Here is a 15,953-nt window from a genome sequence, read left to right on the forward strand (position 1 = left end):
ACTTGTGCCGGGATTCTTCAGATTATGTAATACTCTTTATCAAAATGCGTCGACTGATTCGTGGAGTATTAAACACCTTAAGCCTTTTTCTGATTAGCGTAGTCTAATTAAGAATAGATTTATGTATCTTTAAGGAGTATTTACACTGTAAAAATACCTATACTGTCCAATACAAGTCAGGTAATATCGTTATCTTGATTAGCATTAGGCGCACTGCGGGCAGTAAAGTAGCCTTGTTCGCTTCCAGCTCTCTACCCGTGTTGCTACCAAAGTATTCCTCCCTCAACTTTCCTCTGAAGTCTTCTTCATTGCATAGAACTTCGGTGTTATATCGCCAAAAGGGTGAATTAGAGACCCCAGAAAGTTATCTACATATCCATATAACCCCTTTTTACTTTACCATTCAAGGAATTCAACTTTCAGCTCGCGGCGCCTTTCTCGTTGCCCTGTTCCTGCGACCGATAGACCTTCTTATCCTCGATCGATTGGTACGAAAAGTTTGTCTGTATTGGTTGACTTTTATACTCCCTTACGTCGTAAAACAATCGGTGCCGCAAATAAAAAATCTATACCAGTTATTCAAACCATTAAGAGATCACTGGAAAAACAAGTTGGATTCACAAGCGTCGCGACAAGTGTAGGAGTAGACGATCGCAATGACGTCTCAACAAGTCCTCTTCTCCGAGACCATCACGGCAATGAAGAAGGCTCGTAAGCGCAAGGCATACGGTAAGTGTTATTGAACAGAGTGACTTTTCGTATTAGTTGCTAATGCTTCGGCTTTTTAGAATCCGACTCTGACTCCGAAATATATTACCATGGCAATCGCGGGCACAAATTGATGAAGAGGGCTAGGTTCGTCCATGAAGGACAGCTAGCACCACCTTCAGGACCGGAGGTATACAAAGAGGCAAGTATTCCATACTTCACCAAAGCGAAAACATGCGGGAACAGCTCCTAATCAATTCTCACCTTACAGATTGTCAATCACGCCGGTTACCAAAGAGCCATCATAAGCCGAAATCCCGTACTCCTTGACGATGATGGTTACGAACTCGATAGCGACGATGACCAAGACTACGTCCAAGATGTTGCCCATGCAGCAGCCGAATTTAACCCATACGCAAACGTGCGCTTAGAAAGTTCGTTGTCGCTCCCCGACCTAGCGTGTCCAGAATTACTAACAGGTTACCGTCCTCAGACATTCTCGCGCCTCTTACCTCTGTTACCGACCTTCCTTCACATCCCACCCTATCACGACCGTACACTACAAAAACTCTCGCAGATTTAGCGAAGCAGAGCTGCAATATCATGCAGAAGGAAAATGCGGCGCTTTGGAGAGTCAAACACCTCCAAACGAAGCTCGTCGGCGACCATATTTGGGCGCCTTGCGATATAATGATCGGTCCCAACGACATAGAACTATTTCGTGACGACTATACGGATTACAATAGTCAAGGGCAAGGGTCTGTCAAGTCGGACGCCAATATACTAATGCTAGAAGACGCACAAGCAAAGACTAGCAAAACTGTCGATGCTGTAGTGAAAGAAGAGGGTTCTACAAACACTGAAGAGGCGACCACAACGAATGGAGGAAAATCCAATAGTGTCGATATCCCGATGATCGATATAGATCAACCAGCCAACGCAGATGCAGGGTCAATAAGACCAGGTGAAAACGTCGACGGAGAGGGACAAAAGCAAGACCACAAATGCAATGAGCAAGATGGTACTCCCGACAAACCCGAAGGCAAGGACAAGAAAGTCGACACCACGGAAAGGCGACCGAGCATAAATGCTGACATCAGTAATGGAGACGTAGAGTCACATACTATAGAGGCAGCGAAGCTGTTAGTAGCAAATAAGCTCTCCTCCATCAGACAGAGCGAAATCGACAGAATAGCCCAATCCGATCAAGCCGACAGAGAAATGGAGCATGCGAATAGTCGTGGGATATCCGTGATGTCGGAATCCACGGATGAGCCCCCGATCCATCCTCTCTTTTTGCCCCCACGATCAGCACATCCTGACCGGGATCTCGGAATCCCGGAAGCTGAGGCGGAAGACATGCGGCGACTGTTACAGCTGTATGTACAAAAGCAGGAGGAAGTATGTCGAGGGGCAAAGCGACTGTATGAGGGACTACTCCGGGCGGACCGGATGCGAAAGACAGTTTTGCAATGGTCCAAGTACGAGGCACATGTTGGACCGAACCGTGACATGTCTGATGGAGAGGATTGGTATGACAAAGAAGAATGGGGTCTGGAAGACGATCTAAAGAAAGGACAAGATGAAGAGGAAGAGGATACGACCCAGACAACGAAGAAGACGAGGACGCGTAGGTGATGACGGTAAAGGTTAGCTAGGTTAGGACATGCTATGCCAGAAGGAATTGTTTAAGGCGGACTTTGTTAGCTGTTATCGAATACCCAAGGAGATAGTTGGCTTAGGTCCAATTCTCGAATCGAATATGATATGAAATGGAGATGCTTCCACATTCTTCCTCCCTATCTTGCTTGTGTTGGTCAATCCATCCACACCTAGGTTTTATCCCTATCAAACCTTGGAGAAACTGGAACTCCCCCAGATCTACCCCGCTGGGAAACTGGGAGATATAGTGGCGTTAAGATAAGAACAACTACGATTTATAGTATAATTCCTATTTGTCTAATGTCGGGGAATAAATAGAGCAGTTGGTTAGATGAGGAGAAAAGTTGTGTGGTACATGTACGTAGTATGGAAGTGTAACATGGATAGATGTAACTCGAAGAAAGTTTAGGTAAACCACAACTTCAACGTAATATACGCACGTGCGTCCCGATCGGCAATGATTAAGTTGTCGCGGAGGGGCTCCGAAAGTCAAAAGAGAGGCAAGAGAAGCTGCGGGATGACACCATGTGAATGTCTCACGGGAACGGAACGCTTAAAAGAAGTCTTGGCTCCAATTATTTTGGCCAGCTCGACCAAACAAGCTTCCACTCCAACTTTCTTAAGCCGCCAGGCCACGTTCGTTTAATACATGCCTACTAAACTTATTTTGCCTGGGAAATAACAATTAACGTCATCGTCATCACTTGCGCATTTTCTCTGAGCTTTCGTATCATACAGTAAAAAACAACATAATCAAGTATACCTAACAAGCAAGCTTAAGCTATGGCATCATTTGAAGCTCCCACGACCAAGCTGGTCGACCTTAGCCAGACAAGCCTGTTTAGTATGCTAAACCTCGAATAGCCGCGACACACGATATACTTGCTAACAATACCAGTTTCGGCCAGTGCTATTGCATTCAATCCTCTATTCTGGAAGTAGGTCGCATGTCTCACAGTTATATACTCATATAGTTCTAAAAGTCGGAAGCTAATAAGAAACAGTATCGTAGCTCGACAAGGTGCGCAAATTAACCCCGACACCAGCCTCCTCTATAGACAACGACTTAACATATCCCACATGAATCCTTGTTTCTAACATTCCGAAATAGAGTATCACAATAAATTACTCACTAAGCTCTTCGGTGGCCGATCGCAAACCGCATGCTATGGATTAGCCCTCACCATCTTCTCCATTGGCCTCGTACGCGATTTCCTATACGAACGTGCACTACGCGAACAACCATCATACCCGTTACTCGAGTTAGATGAGGTCAAATATGTTGCCTTCGCCTTACTCGCCGTCGGTAACATTCTCGTAATATCTTCAACATGGATGCTAGGAATTACGGGAACATTCCTAGGAGACTATTTCGGGATATTAATGGATGATATCGTCACCGGCTTTCCGTTCAACATTACAGATGCGCCTATGTATAATGGCTCGACCTGCAGTTTCCTCGGTACTGCACTATTATACGGCAAGCCTGCCGGTATCCTACTGACCGCCTGGGTTTTCGTCGTCTACCAGATCGCTCTTAAATATGAGAATCCGTTTACGGCTGAAATATACGCAAAGAGAGAGAGGGAGCGTGCTGCGGGAAAGATTGGTAGTAAGAAGTCGCAATAAGCTCCCGGTGGTCGACAAATTCAGTTATCGGGATAAATTGCCATACCGAGATTTACCGAGACTCGCCCGAAACCAGCCGGTGGGTTGGCCGAGGAATGGGTGAAGACATTCCGAGCGAAGATTACGTGTGTGTGTGTGTGTGTGGGTAGTGATTAAGTAGGTTAGGTACGTATGCGTGAGTATGGTGGGATGATGGTGTATTCAGCAACTGGGTGAAAGGAAGTTTGTATGACATATATGATACTGAAGCGTGAATCAAGAAGTTGACGAGGAATGAGATGGAACGGATGGGTGGGTGAATTAGCGAGGAGTGATATGAAATGAGCGAATGATGAGGAAAGCGTAGTTACAGTACCTTAGGAACATCAACACGTCCCTAAGAAATTAATAGTTTCAACTGACCAATGCCGTGACCTGGACTTGTAACATATTACTTGGAAAGAGGCATCTAGATTTCCTTCAGATGAGAATCACTTTTTAATGTTCCCCTCTTGCAACTCACATTCTCTATCCTATTGAATCTGAGATAGAAATCCAACCACAACTACACAAACACTAAGCACAAAACACTTAACAAATTATTTAGTAATAAGAAGAAGCAATTGTACGACTACCATCGTATCGATACGGTATCTTCATCAAATTACAAGGATCTGCCGGGGACCACCACATGGTCCGGCATCGTTTCGGGTCCAAGGTAGCCGGGATTAGGCCGTATTACGGGAGAAACCGTTAAATTCTATCTATCGATGATGCACCCGATCGATTTAGCAAGGAACTAGATGGGTAAGGTGACATACGGAACAACAGGGAATTAGAATGTAAGTAAGTAAAAGTAATGGTGATCTACTCTCAGTTTAGTATATACAAGTGTGTATAAGTGTAATAGCTGTAAGTCAGTGGTAACTCTTACGCTAAACTCTGGGGTAAGGGTACAATCCCGGTGGAGACTACGCTAACTGCTCAGCCCTTTAGTACCGTATGTAGGTACCTATTACGGAGGCAACTCAAACAGATCCAAAGTGGAAACAGAAAATCGTTAACGAATCAATTCATATAGAATCGAATATCCACTTACCCTTTTGGCCTCTTTTTTTCTGTTACTACCTACCGATACCGTTTACACCCGTATTCCGGACTCAACATTTTCTTCTACCGAGCGATTGAAACACCGAAATATTAAATCAATCATTCATTCCTATTCTTTGTCCTTTTAATATTCGGGACTGTGTTACCCGTTTTTATTTCCTCTTATTCTCTTTCATTCCCCATGACAATAGAAATAGAGAACCATCCGCTCGGGAAATAAAAAGAGTAAAAAAAGGGGGGAACTAGGAAACTTCCCATAGCCCGTTTTTTAACTGGGCCTCTGGTTCGATCATGAACCAGACGTCGAGGACGGACGAGCCGTACGAGGGCGAAGGGCTTAATCAAAGTCCTAACGCCCTCTCGAACGACCTCGTTACGAACTCTGACCTCAACGGCATTGCCAATGCCAGAGAGCACAGAAGCGGCGATTCTGCGAGGAGTATGGACAACTCGGGACAACCCGTGGCGGAGGACGTGCCGCCTTCTATTGACGAGGACCCTGATGGTGGCGTCCGAGCTCCTGCAAATCTGACCATTTCCGCTCGTACGATTGGTCAGTCCCCTGGAACGACACCACCATCTCAACCACTAGGTCAAGTCGTTCACGAACAGAGCTCAATTGCATCCCACAAGAAGAGGACTCCTTTGCGCCAGGTCCAACATACTCTTTTTACTTTTTGCAAATTCGTCGGGCCCGGCTTTCTCGTCGCCGTGGCATATAGTATGTGATAATCTCCTTTAATATCATTAATATGACATATATGACATATACTTTATACTTAGACGGATACCTACATGAAGATGTACATGAGGATGTAGGTACTTACCTATTTAAATAGTTACTAACTGAGACCTATAGTCGATCCCGGTAACTATTCCACCGACATCAGCGCCGGCGCTGAAAACCAATTTCGCCTGCTTTTTATCATTTTGATGAGCAATTTGTTCGCCATCTTTCTGCAATGCCTTTCTATCAAGCTGGGAACTGTTACTGGACTAAACTTGGCTGAGGCGTGCCGCGCATTTCTACCGCGATGGCTGAACTATTTTCTGTATTTCATGGCTGAGGCAGCCATTATCGCTACCGATATCGCTGAAGTGAGTACCAAGATCCCTCATCCGAATCGTGGCTTGCGACTCATCGCTGACTTCTGCAGGTCATTGGTACTGCCATTGGATTAAATCTGCTCATACCCAAGCTGCCGCTTGTGGCTGGCTGCGCTCTGTCGATCCTGGATGTTATGGTTATTCTCATTTTCTACCAACCCCATGGAACGATCAAGGGTCTGCGTGCGTTCGAGTTTTTTGTGATGCTCCTTGTCTTGGCTGTTGTCATTTGTTTCTGTATCCAACTGTCACTCATCACGGGTACTACCCCCGGTGAAGTTTTCTTGGGTTATGTACCAAATGACTCCATCACACAATCGTCCGGCTTATTCCAGGCTTGCGGTATCCTTGGTGCTACAGTAAGTCGGTCTTCTTATAGGCCCCTCATCTCCCCCTTTCAAGATTAGCGGCTCGTCAGTGGCGGCGCCACCAAAGCATCCCTCAGCTGAATCGAATACATGAATACTTGGGTACATTTACTCACCTAGCTTATAGGTAATGCCGCACTCCCTATACCTCGGCTCCGGTATCGTGCAAAGCCGTCTCAAAGACTACGACACGAAGCGCGGGCTCCTCCCACCCGAACCCGCCTCCGCGCCGAACAGTACCAAAGAAGGCAAAACAGGCGAAAAGACATACTACGTTCCCAGCTTATCCGCCATCAAGCACTCACTCAAGTACTCCTACGCCGAAGTTTCCCTCTCACTCTTCACATTCGCCCTCTTCGTCAACAGCGCGATCCTTATCGTTGCCGGCGCATCGCTCTTTAACAACCCGAACGCTCTCGAAGCCGATATCTTCGGCATCCACGACCTGCTCTCCGAAAGCATAAGTCCGGCCGCCGGGACAATCTTCGCGCTCGCGTTACTATTCTCAGGTGTATCAGCAGGTATCGTATGCACAATTTCTGGACAAATGATATGCGAAGGCGCATTAAAATGGAAAATGCAACCCTGGCTGCGCCGCCTAGTCACACGCTCCATTTCCATAACGCCGAGTATAATCATCGCGGGCGCAGCCGGCCGCGAGAAACTCAACGCTGCGCTGAACGGTAGTCAAGTCGCGCTTAGCGTCGTCTTACCTTTTGTATCAGCGCCTCTGATTTGGTTCACCTGTTTCGGGAAGTATATGACGGCGCAACCCGGCCACGCAAGATATAAGACCGAGGGCAAGGATACGTTTGTGATTAACGGCGTTTCGTTGGGACTTGATGCTGAGGGAGAGAATGGCGAGATGGGTCTTGCGCCTGCGAATCGGCCGGTTAGACTTGCGAATCCGTGGTATGTCTCGGTGCTTGCAGGCCTGATTTGGTTGATTATTGTTGCTATGAATGTGGCGAATTTGGTGTTGCTCGGATTGGGCAATGCCTAGGTGGCGGACTGCTGAGAAATTCGAATGCGGTTTCCTGGTCAAGTCAAGATTGTCGAATCGCGCATCTTTCGAGTTTGCAGGTGGTTGTCAGTATTGAGCCCTCTGCACGAGTACTTTATCTTCTTTCGCGACCTAAACCCTTCCATGTCGGTGAGGATATGAGATTGGGGTTAGGTCGTTCTTATTTTAGAGCGGAGGATTTACTTCAGAGAATACTTGATGTATATTGGTGAGTGGCATGTGGAGAGCGAAGTTACGTTTGTTATGGAATTAGGAGATAGGAGATGTCATATAACCTCTACATAAATCATATCATAGACGATGTCTCAAAGTATTCGGTCATGGTTATTTGTGTGTGTGTGAATGCGTTGCCTTTACTACATTATGAAGCTATCCTTAGATTGGATATTTGGAGTTACCCGTAAGCTACCTAGGTACCCCTTATAATTAGATGTGCAACAACTAACCCAATGATAGTGCTCGAGATTCTATATTACCCCAACACCCATAAAATCCCAACATACCTAGGTATGATTGCACAATTAATGCTAAATGGATATCTCTTCATAAAATATCGAATGTGAAGCGAGATATCACAAAGTTTTATTACCAATTGGTCGACTCTTCCTAGTATATCAAAGATAGAGCGTCGTTTCTCCCTACAATCCCAAGCTCTTTCCCATGTCTCTTATGATGTCTCTCCTTACAACATAAACGACGTGATAGTTCAATAGACCAAACCATATATCATACGTTGGTTGCATATACATTCAGCCCGCAGTTACCCTCCCATACCCTTTATCGACGTAAAGTTAACTGATGTGTTAGAAATGCAAAGGATAAGCTTCTTAGATGTGATCTAGCCTTGCTCTTGACTCGTAGAGCTTTCTTGTTATGCTCGTCAACTATCTTTAACAATACGCGTAACTACCTTGGGGTCTCATATTAACGCATGCACTTCCTTATCTCTAGTCCAGTTCACTCGCTCTTGTTACCCTAGAAGGAGAACAAACTCTGCCATTTCATCATATATAGAACTTTCATCTAGAGAAACAGCAAATATCATTATCACAAGACTAGCCAATCTCTCTTAATAGTTCAAGTATTTAAACCCCGTCTCTTCTCTCCAAGTGGCCATTCATCTTCGATCCTCAATACTCCAACCTTCTCTCAACCTCTTCAATAGCCATCTAAGCAACCAACAACTCGAGTCACAAATATAGCCATTGGGGATTCACTCATCAGGTTTTGTTTTATCTTCGATCGAAGTATATCGAAAGCTTCCCTAAGGCCTGGCAGATGACTAGGGTCACAGAGCCATTCCATTCAAACCCGCAAGGAATATCAACACTAAAGACATCCATCATCACCCCCCTCGAAAAGATACGGCGGACAAGCCACACAAAATCTACAGTTTCCCACAACTCTAGCTCAACCTACCACATAGCAACCCTGATCAACCCCTCGCAGGCCTGTCGGTGAGTCCACGCCAACCTCTTACCTTTCTTATACAGGTTATTAACGTATGACGTTGCAGTCGGACTTAGAATGCCGCGTAGGCCATTTCACAATGTCATCTACGCGCATCGCACCCCTCTACACTCCATATCACCTCGCCAAAGCTAGGGGCGCGAAGCCAAGAAAAGCGCAGCAAGTCCGTTTCGTGGGCTTTCGTTGTCGAGGGGCAGCATCCATAGGTCGTGCTGGAGATCGTCGTCGTTCGCCTGACAAAGATGATGTCAAGCTCACGTTAGAGCTAGAGGAACATGTGGGCGGGATATTGTCGGGCTGGACAGTGCCCATAACGACTAGGAAGGGGTGTAAAGACTCTCCTTACGGTGCGGTATTGGACCTACACTGGAATATGACCCGCAAGTAGTACGTAGACGAAAAGTCCGCTGGCACCGATATGAGACCGAAGCGCGGGAAAGACCACTTCCACGGCCGCGTTAGACCTTTCAGCATGGGAGACAGCATGTTCGATCATTTGGAACGTCGAGAGAAGCTCGCTTGGCATCGAGAACAGCGGTTATGAAGGCACACCGATGAGAGTGACCACGATAGGACCGTTGCAGGTGAGGGGTATGAATGCCATGAACGGGAGTGAACGGAGTGGAAGGAGTGGGAAGAGGGGGAAGGGGGAGATGGGAAAGAAAACTGAGGGGTGACGAAGATGAGGGTGGGAGTGACGAGAGTGACGAGGAAAAAAGACGAAGACGAGAGGGAAGGGGACGGGGACGGGCAGTGAGAGAAAGAGAAAGAGCTTGACCGCGATAAGGTTGCGGTCAAAATGGAGCTACCGTCCGACTAACATGCATGTCGGACGAAACTTAAGTTTAAAATTAAAATACTGTTGCACAACCGAGATCGGGGAAGTAATTTTGTGAGGTTCTGCCACGTGCGCTCCACCACCAGTCATACCCTCTAGATGGTACAATTCAACATTTGCCCTTATCTGCCCCTGCCCGGGGAACACACAATATGGCAGGAGACCTAGACGCCCGCATATACCCTTTCACGAGGATTGGACACGGTAACATCCGAAACCAACGCAGTCAGGAGAACTATATGCCAGAGCAGATAAAGCCCGGGAATTAAAAAAAGGTACGATGATTAGTAATTCGGGTTTTAACTTTATTATTCTTGACTGATGCAAGCCCATAACCATAACCATGGAGAGCGCAAGGGGAAAAAGGGAACTAGGAAAATAAGCTATTGGTTGGGGAAAACTCTAGATAAAGTATAGACAAAGCAGAATAAGAAACCGAGGCTAAAGCATGTACCTGGCCTAGCAGGGTAGTGTGGGGTATTCGATTTTTACGATGGTCTTGTGTTTATACGATGGGGAGGATAAATGACATGATGAATTGTACGGAGTAAGATTCTAGATTATTATTGAGGCTGTGTTTGTGGTCCGTGGGACTATTACCAGCGCCTGACTAGGGATGCAAGCAAGGCAGTGTATCACACGAGACGAACACCGACAATTGCCTAGTCTCTTCATCAAGAAAGCTTGCTGACCCCGCCAACTCCGCCAATGCCGAGAACAGTAAGTTTGCGGAGTCCCCGGAGAAATGATTTCATCTTTTCGTATGAAGGAGAGACGACCTACATAATATAGGAAGTTTGCTCACTCATCCTGCTAAGGAATAAGGGATGTTCTAAAGAGAAAACGAGTGGCAATAGGTAGCATCCGGGGCTCGGCCCCACATAGATTACCGGAATGGAAGTTGGACGGACGATCTTCCGACCGCAAGGAGTCCACAATTGGCCGAGGATGAGGTTGGTTACAACGGCAGAACCCATGGGATCTAGACCAATTCCATCCTCAAAACCAAGAGGCCGATCGGAATAACGAGTACGAATTTTTGTGGACCTTCCATTATGGGCGATGAATTTCTGAATTGGTATTCTCCCGCGTGCCACAAACCAATAAATGCCTCATACACTAAAATAATAAACTAGCCAAGCGGTGGAAGGATGAGGTCCGGCAAAACAAGGTAGACCTAGGAACAAGACATAGGCACAGGGTGGGGGAAACGAGGAAATAGAAGGGCAAGGGGGGAAAGTGGAAGGGGAATAGGAATGTAAGAAGATAGGAAGGGGAAACAAAGAAGGGAGACACAACACTTGTTGGGGGTAGATAGAGAAAGGATGCATTGAAACGGAATAAAAAAAAAGTCATTGACGTATACCATGTATGTACGGGGTCTCGGAAGGGAGGATACGTGGCCCCCGAGTCCACATATATCTGTATGAATAAGACGCGTCCCGGTCGAGACTACGGTGGCTGCACGGCTATGTAACTTATCACGCGGGATAAATTATCGTGAAGTGCACAAGTGGTCACCCTCGTGTAGGTTTGGAGGTCCCTTGTTGGACCTTGGAGGGATGGCAATGTGTTTTCTTGACCGCATCGTGAGGGGCGGCGTCGGAGGAGGCAAAGTTAAGAAAAAAAAAATGAAGGGGGTTTAAGAAAAAAAGGGGGCTCCATTCTTAGGCGCTTAGGCAGGGAATGCAGGAGGTCACCTGGGGGTCACGATGGTAGCTGTGCGTAAGATAAAGATAGATGGGCAAGGATAATAAGGATGGAAATAGCAAATTCGATTAAGAATAATGGAGCAATAAGGTAGGAAAACCGTTCACATGGGAGAGAAAAAAAAAAGGCAAAAAAGAAATGAGTTTATTGAAGAGAGAGGGGCAGATTGCTCCCAGCTTGAGCTTAAGAAATGGAGGCCAAATTTCCAAAGTCACCAGGAACCACTCGGACCACCCAAGCCCACTGCATCTGACTGCTATTCATTGCTAACTAACGAGCTACTACTGCTATCGCTACCGAGTGCCCCCTTTTTTAGTTGGCCCTAGTGTGTTCGTTCCTTCTTTTTTTTCTATTATTCTTTTTCTTTGAGTTCTTTGCCCCTCGCGCATCCCCTCATCTCATATCCTATCGAAGTAATAAAAATCGAACTAATGGAAGGTTCCTTCTATTGTAGAAGAAAAAAGGAGATGTTCCACCAATCCCCCGAGTCCGTAAAGATCTACTATAATTGTGGAGACAGCGCGACACAAGCTCCGCGAGGCCTAGAGCTCAACAGAAGGAATCGCCAGTGTGCTTAGTCCAGTCCAGTCAGGTCAGTCATTCCAGCCTGCCTAGGTTTGGGTCCTAGCTTTGCACCAGTAATGATTGTTCCGTTTAGTCCGTATTAGTGGTTACGACGCAAAACTGCGCAACTACGACATACAAATCTACATAATACGCACACATTGGATAAAATGTGTACATATGTGTATGTATCTAGGTACCTCGGTACATACCTCTTTCCCTTTATAGTGTAGATTTAATAGATTAAAACTAGATTACTGGATTACCAAAGCTACCCCGGGCACTCTTGCCGGTATGTTGCCGATGAACTTTGCGAAACAAGTCCAGTCCCAGTCCCAGTCCCTTCCACAGTCTTTCCAAAGTACCCAAACACAAGCCAAAGTAAGCCAATAAAGATTCCCCGCAAACCTCCACTCCCCACGAGCCTACCGACCTTTCACGAGTTGAGGTTGAGGTAATTGCTCCAGAGACACGGCGCGGCGGCTCCCAATCCCTGCTCATTCCTGCATTGTCGCATTTGCATTAGGCATTGTTCAATTCGCATGCTAAAGAGCAAAGAGCTATACAAGCCGGCTGAGATCGGTATTGCGGTATTACGATATTATATTATTTAGCATAGCATTGGCATTGCACCAAAAATACAATACGTAAGTGCGACATTGTGCGATCGGCCTGTCCTTTAACCTACCTTACCAATATGATTGTCCCCTTCACCACCACTACCACTGCCATTGCTTCCATTACTTATTCCTCCTCATCCTACTCCTACCATTCCTCCCTCTTTCCCTTCCCCTCTCCTCTTTCTTCTCCCTTTTCTTTCTTCCATATCTTAAACATCCTGAACACTTCTCGTAAAACCAACATCACTAGTACGCACTGCCGCAGACGCTTTGTCACTCTCGTCCACTCTACTCCTCACGCACCATCCCAAACTGGTCTCCCAAGACAACCTAGAAAGGTACCCAGGCTACCCCATATCAGACGGCATCCTATCGTAACAAACGATTCGGCATCCTTTAAGCCGACCGCACACCATCTCGATCTCGACCCAAATTGCTAGGATAAGGCTAAATTGCCTCACCTCGACTCCTCCCCAGCCCCGTCAGCAAACATTCCAAATTATTATATCGACAGTTTCAGCTACATCGACCGACACGATATGGGAGATCATCGTGCAACCAACGGAGTAAATGGCGCATCAGCCAGTCGCCCTCTAACGAATGGTCACACCAACGGTTACACCAACGGTTACACCAATGGTAATACCAATGGTTATACCAATGGAAACGCCACCACCACCACCAATGGCCACGGTCGCACAAATGGTTACACGAATGGCTATACCAACGGTAGCAGCAATGGAAACCACAGTAATGGCCAAACCAATGGTCGCACCAATGGCTATTCCAATGGAAATGGTAACGGAACTGCAAACGGTGGCAGTAGCAGCAACAGCAGTAGCGGCGGTGGTGGGCTATGGAGCCATCGCAGAGAGTCGGAATGGTTTATTGGCAGTATAGACCAGGGTACCACATCATCGCGATTCTTAATTTTCAATCGGGAAATGGACCCTGTCGCCAGTCATCAAATTGAGTTTGAGAACCACTATCCTGAGTCGGGGTACGTAACTTGACGTCACACTTACCTATTATTCTTACCCTACCTGCCTACCCCGTTCCTTAGCCCTTTCCCTAGCCACCCCTCCGCTCCTTAGCCACTCATCCTCTATTCCTACCCCCTATTACATCACTGATCGACTAACGCCCGCATCTTACCATGACAGGTGGCACGAACATGACGCGCTCGAATTGCTGAGCTCAGTTGAGTCATGTATCGAGAGGGCAATGGAGCAATTTACCTTTAAGGGATACAAGAAATCCCAAGTAAAAGGTGTAGGTATTACTAACCAGCGAGAAACGATCGTTTGCTGGGACACAAACACCGGAGAGCCGCTATGCAACGCCGTCGTTTGGCCCGACACCCGTACCAAAGAAATTGTGCGGGAATTAAAAAATTGCCCGGGGGCACATCAAATCCCCGAGATTTGCGGTCTACCCCTAAGTACCTATCACTCCAGCGTGAAGCTTGTGTGGCTGCTGCAGAACAATCTCGCAGTGCGCCATGCATACGAAGAAGGCCGCCTCGCATTCGGAACCGTAGATAGTTGGCTGATTTACCGCCTCAATGGTAAGGATAATAATGTCCACGTTACCGATACCACAAACGCCAGTAGGACCATGTTCATGAACTTGCATACCCTGCAATACGACGAAAGGCTGCTCGCCTTTTTCGGTATTGACCGGACCAAGGTCGCACTACCCAAGATTGTGCCCTCATCGGACCCCGAAGCTTTTGGAAGCATCGCCAACGGCGCCTTGGCCGGAGTAAAAATTGCCGGATGTCTTGGTGACCAGTCCAGTGCTTTGGTCGGCCAATGCGGATTCAATCCCGGACAAGCCAAGAACACGTACGGTACCGGATGTTTCCTCCTGTACAACGTAGGCAACAGACCTGTGCTCTCCAAGTATGGCCTATTGGCCACGGTCGCGTTTGACTTCGGCAAGGGCCGGAAACCTGTCTACGCCCTAGAAGGCAGTATAGCGGTCGGCGGTTCCGGTGTGAAGTTTTTAATGAACAATCTAGGATTCATCAGAGACTCAACTAAGGTCGGTGAATTAGCGGAGAGTGTTAAAGACAACGGTGGTGTGGTATTTGTCACTGCCTTCAGCGGTCTTTTTGCGCCTTACTGGATTGATGACGCAAAAGGCACCATTTGTAAGTTCTGGTCCATCTCAGATTTGTTCATGGAGAATCACTGCTAATTTATTGGTTGTAGTTGGTATAACCCAGCACACGCAACGAGGCCATATCGCTCGTGCGACACTGGAAGCCACTTGCTTTCAGACGCGCGCAATTCTAGAGGCCATGGAGAAAGACTCGGGTCACAAACTTGAGTCCCTTGCGGTTGACGGTGGTATGTCAAACTCGGATTTGACAATGCAAACCCAGGCCGACGTCAGCAATATCCGAGTGGAGCGACCCGCTATGCGTGAAACAACAGCCCTAGGCGCCGCCATCGCGGCCGGCCTAGCTATCGAAGGCTGTTGGAGTGATCTTGACGAACTTCAGCGGATCACACGTAAGAAGTCTGGCCGCAGAGTCTTTGATCCTCATGTTGACCGCAAGAGGGCCGCTCACATGTACCGCAATTGGGAGAGAGCAGTGGACATGAGCCGCGGATGGGTCCGCGACGACGAGGATCACGAGGATCAATCTTCCAGACCGGACATTTTGAGGAAGCCAACTTTGTAAGCAAGCAAGCGAGAGTTCCGTTTTCTGTTTTCGACTGCTGGAGAAGTGGGCATTTCCCTCGTTATAATAATTCTCCTTTATTACGAGCTGCGACAAAGTGGTGTGATGGCTGCCCAGAAAGTGGATCTCGGGTCGATGACGAGGGCCTTTCACTGGACGCACGAAGCGCTCGACGGGGCGCAATGACCTTCCCTACTTCACATCTCCTTGCATTAGGGTTCCCATATATTCGCAACATATGTGGTGGGTAATTGGTATGTATGTAGGTATCCGGGGCCGGAGGAGGGACACTCCAGCAGCATTGCGCACACACACATACAACCTACATACAGCAAAGAGGTACAACATCCATCCATGGATACTCGACACAATACGACACACAGACACCTCTTCTCCATATATATGTGGATAGGGTACCTTACATTAGTGAGGTACGTATCTAATCTACATATACCTACGTGTTCACGTACAT

At 47.1% G+C, this 15,953-nt stretch overlaps 4 protein-coding genes across 4 annotated transcripts; all 4 read left to right on the top strand.

Annotated features, from left to right (window-relative positions):
* The first annotated feature begins 265 nt into the window (after positions 1-265).
* On the top strand, positions 266-2,827 carry F4822DRAFT_406369 (RXT2-like protein). Its single transcript, XM_051458398.1, has 4 exons — positions 266-729; positions 789-910; positions 980-1,142; positions 1,202-2,827. The coding sequence occupies exons 1-4, from the start codon at positions 657-659 to the stop codon at positions 2,344-2,346; spliced, it is 1,503 nt and encodes a 500-aa protein (XP_051313196.1). The 5' UTR covers positions 266-656; the 3' UTR covers positions 2,347-2,827.
* On the top strand, positions 2,826-4,535 carry F4822DRAFT_406370 (phospholipid methyltransferase). Its single transcript, XM_051458399.1, has 4 exons — positions 2,826-3,214; positions 3,269-3,308; positions 3,375-3,391; positions 3,482-4,535. The coding sequence occupies exons 1-4, from the start codon at positions 3,154-3,156 to the stop codon at positions 3,997-3,999; spliced, it is 636 nt and encodes a 211-aa protein (XP_051313197.1). The 5' UTR covers positions 2,826-3,153; the 3' UTR covers positions 4,000-4,535.
* Positions 4,536-4,988: 453 nt separating this feature from the next.
* Positions 4,989-7,914, top strand: F4822DRAFT_406372 (natural resistance-associated macrophage protein). Its single transcript, XM_051458400.1, has 4 exons — positions 4,989-5,809; positions 5,948-6,186; positions 6,246-6,554; positions 6,691-7,914. The coding sequence occupies exons 1-4, from the start codon at positions 5,380-5,382 to the stop codon at positions 7,564-7,566; spliced, it is 1,854 nt and encodes a 617-aa protein (XP_051313198.1). The 5' UTR covers positions 4,989-5,379; the 3' UTR covers positions 7,567-7,914.
* Positions 7,915-12,768: 4,854 nt separating this feature from the next.
* On the top strand, positions 12,769-15,481 carry F4822DRAFT_444137 (glycerol kinase; the record flags this gene model as incomplete). Its single annotated transcript, XM_051463189.1, has 3 exons — positions 12,769-13,789; positions 13,953-14,944; positions 15,006-15,481. The coding sequence occupies exons 1-3, from the start codon at positions 13,329-13,331 to the stop codon at positions 15,479-15,481; spliced, it is 1,929 nt and encodes a 642-aa protein (XP_051313199.1). The 5' UTR covers positions 12,769-13,328.
* Between the last annotated feature and the right edge of the window lie 472 nt (positions 15,482-15,953).

Source organism: Hypoxylon trugodes (genome assembly GCF_022578975.1).
Source record: "Hypoxylon trugodes strain CBS 135444 unplaced genomic scaffold F4822scaffold_6, whole genome shotgun sequence".
NCBI lineage: Eukaryota > Fungi > Ascomycota > Sordariomycetes > Xylariales > Hypoxylaceae > Hypoxylon > Hypoxylon trugodes.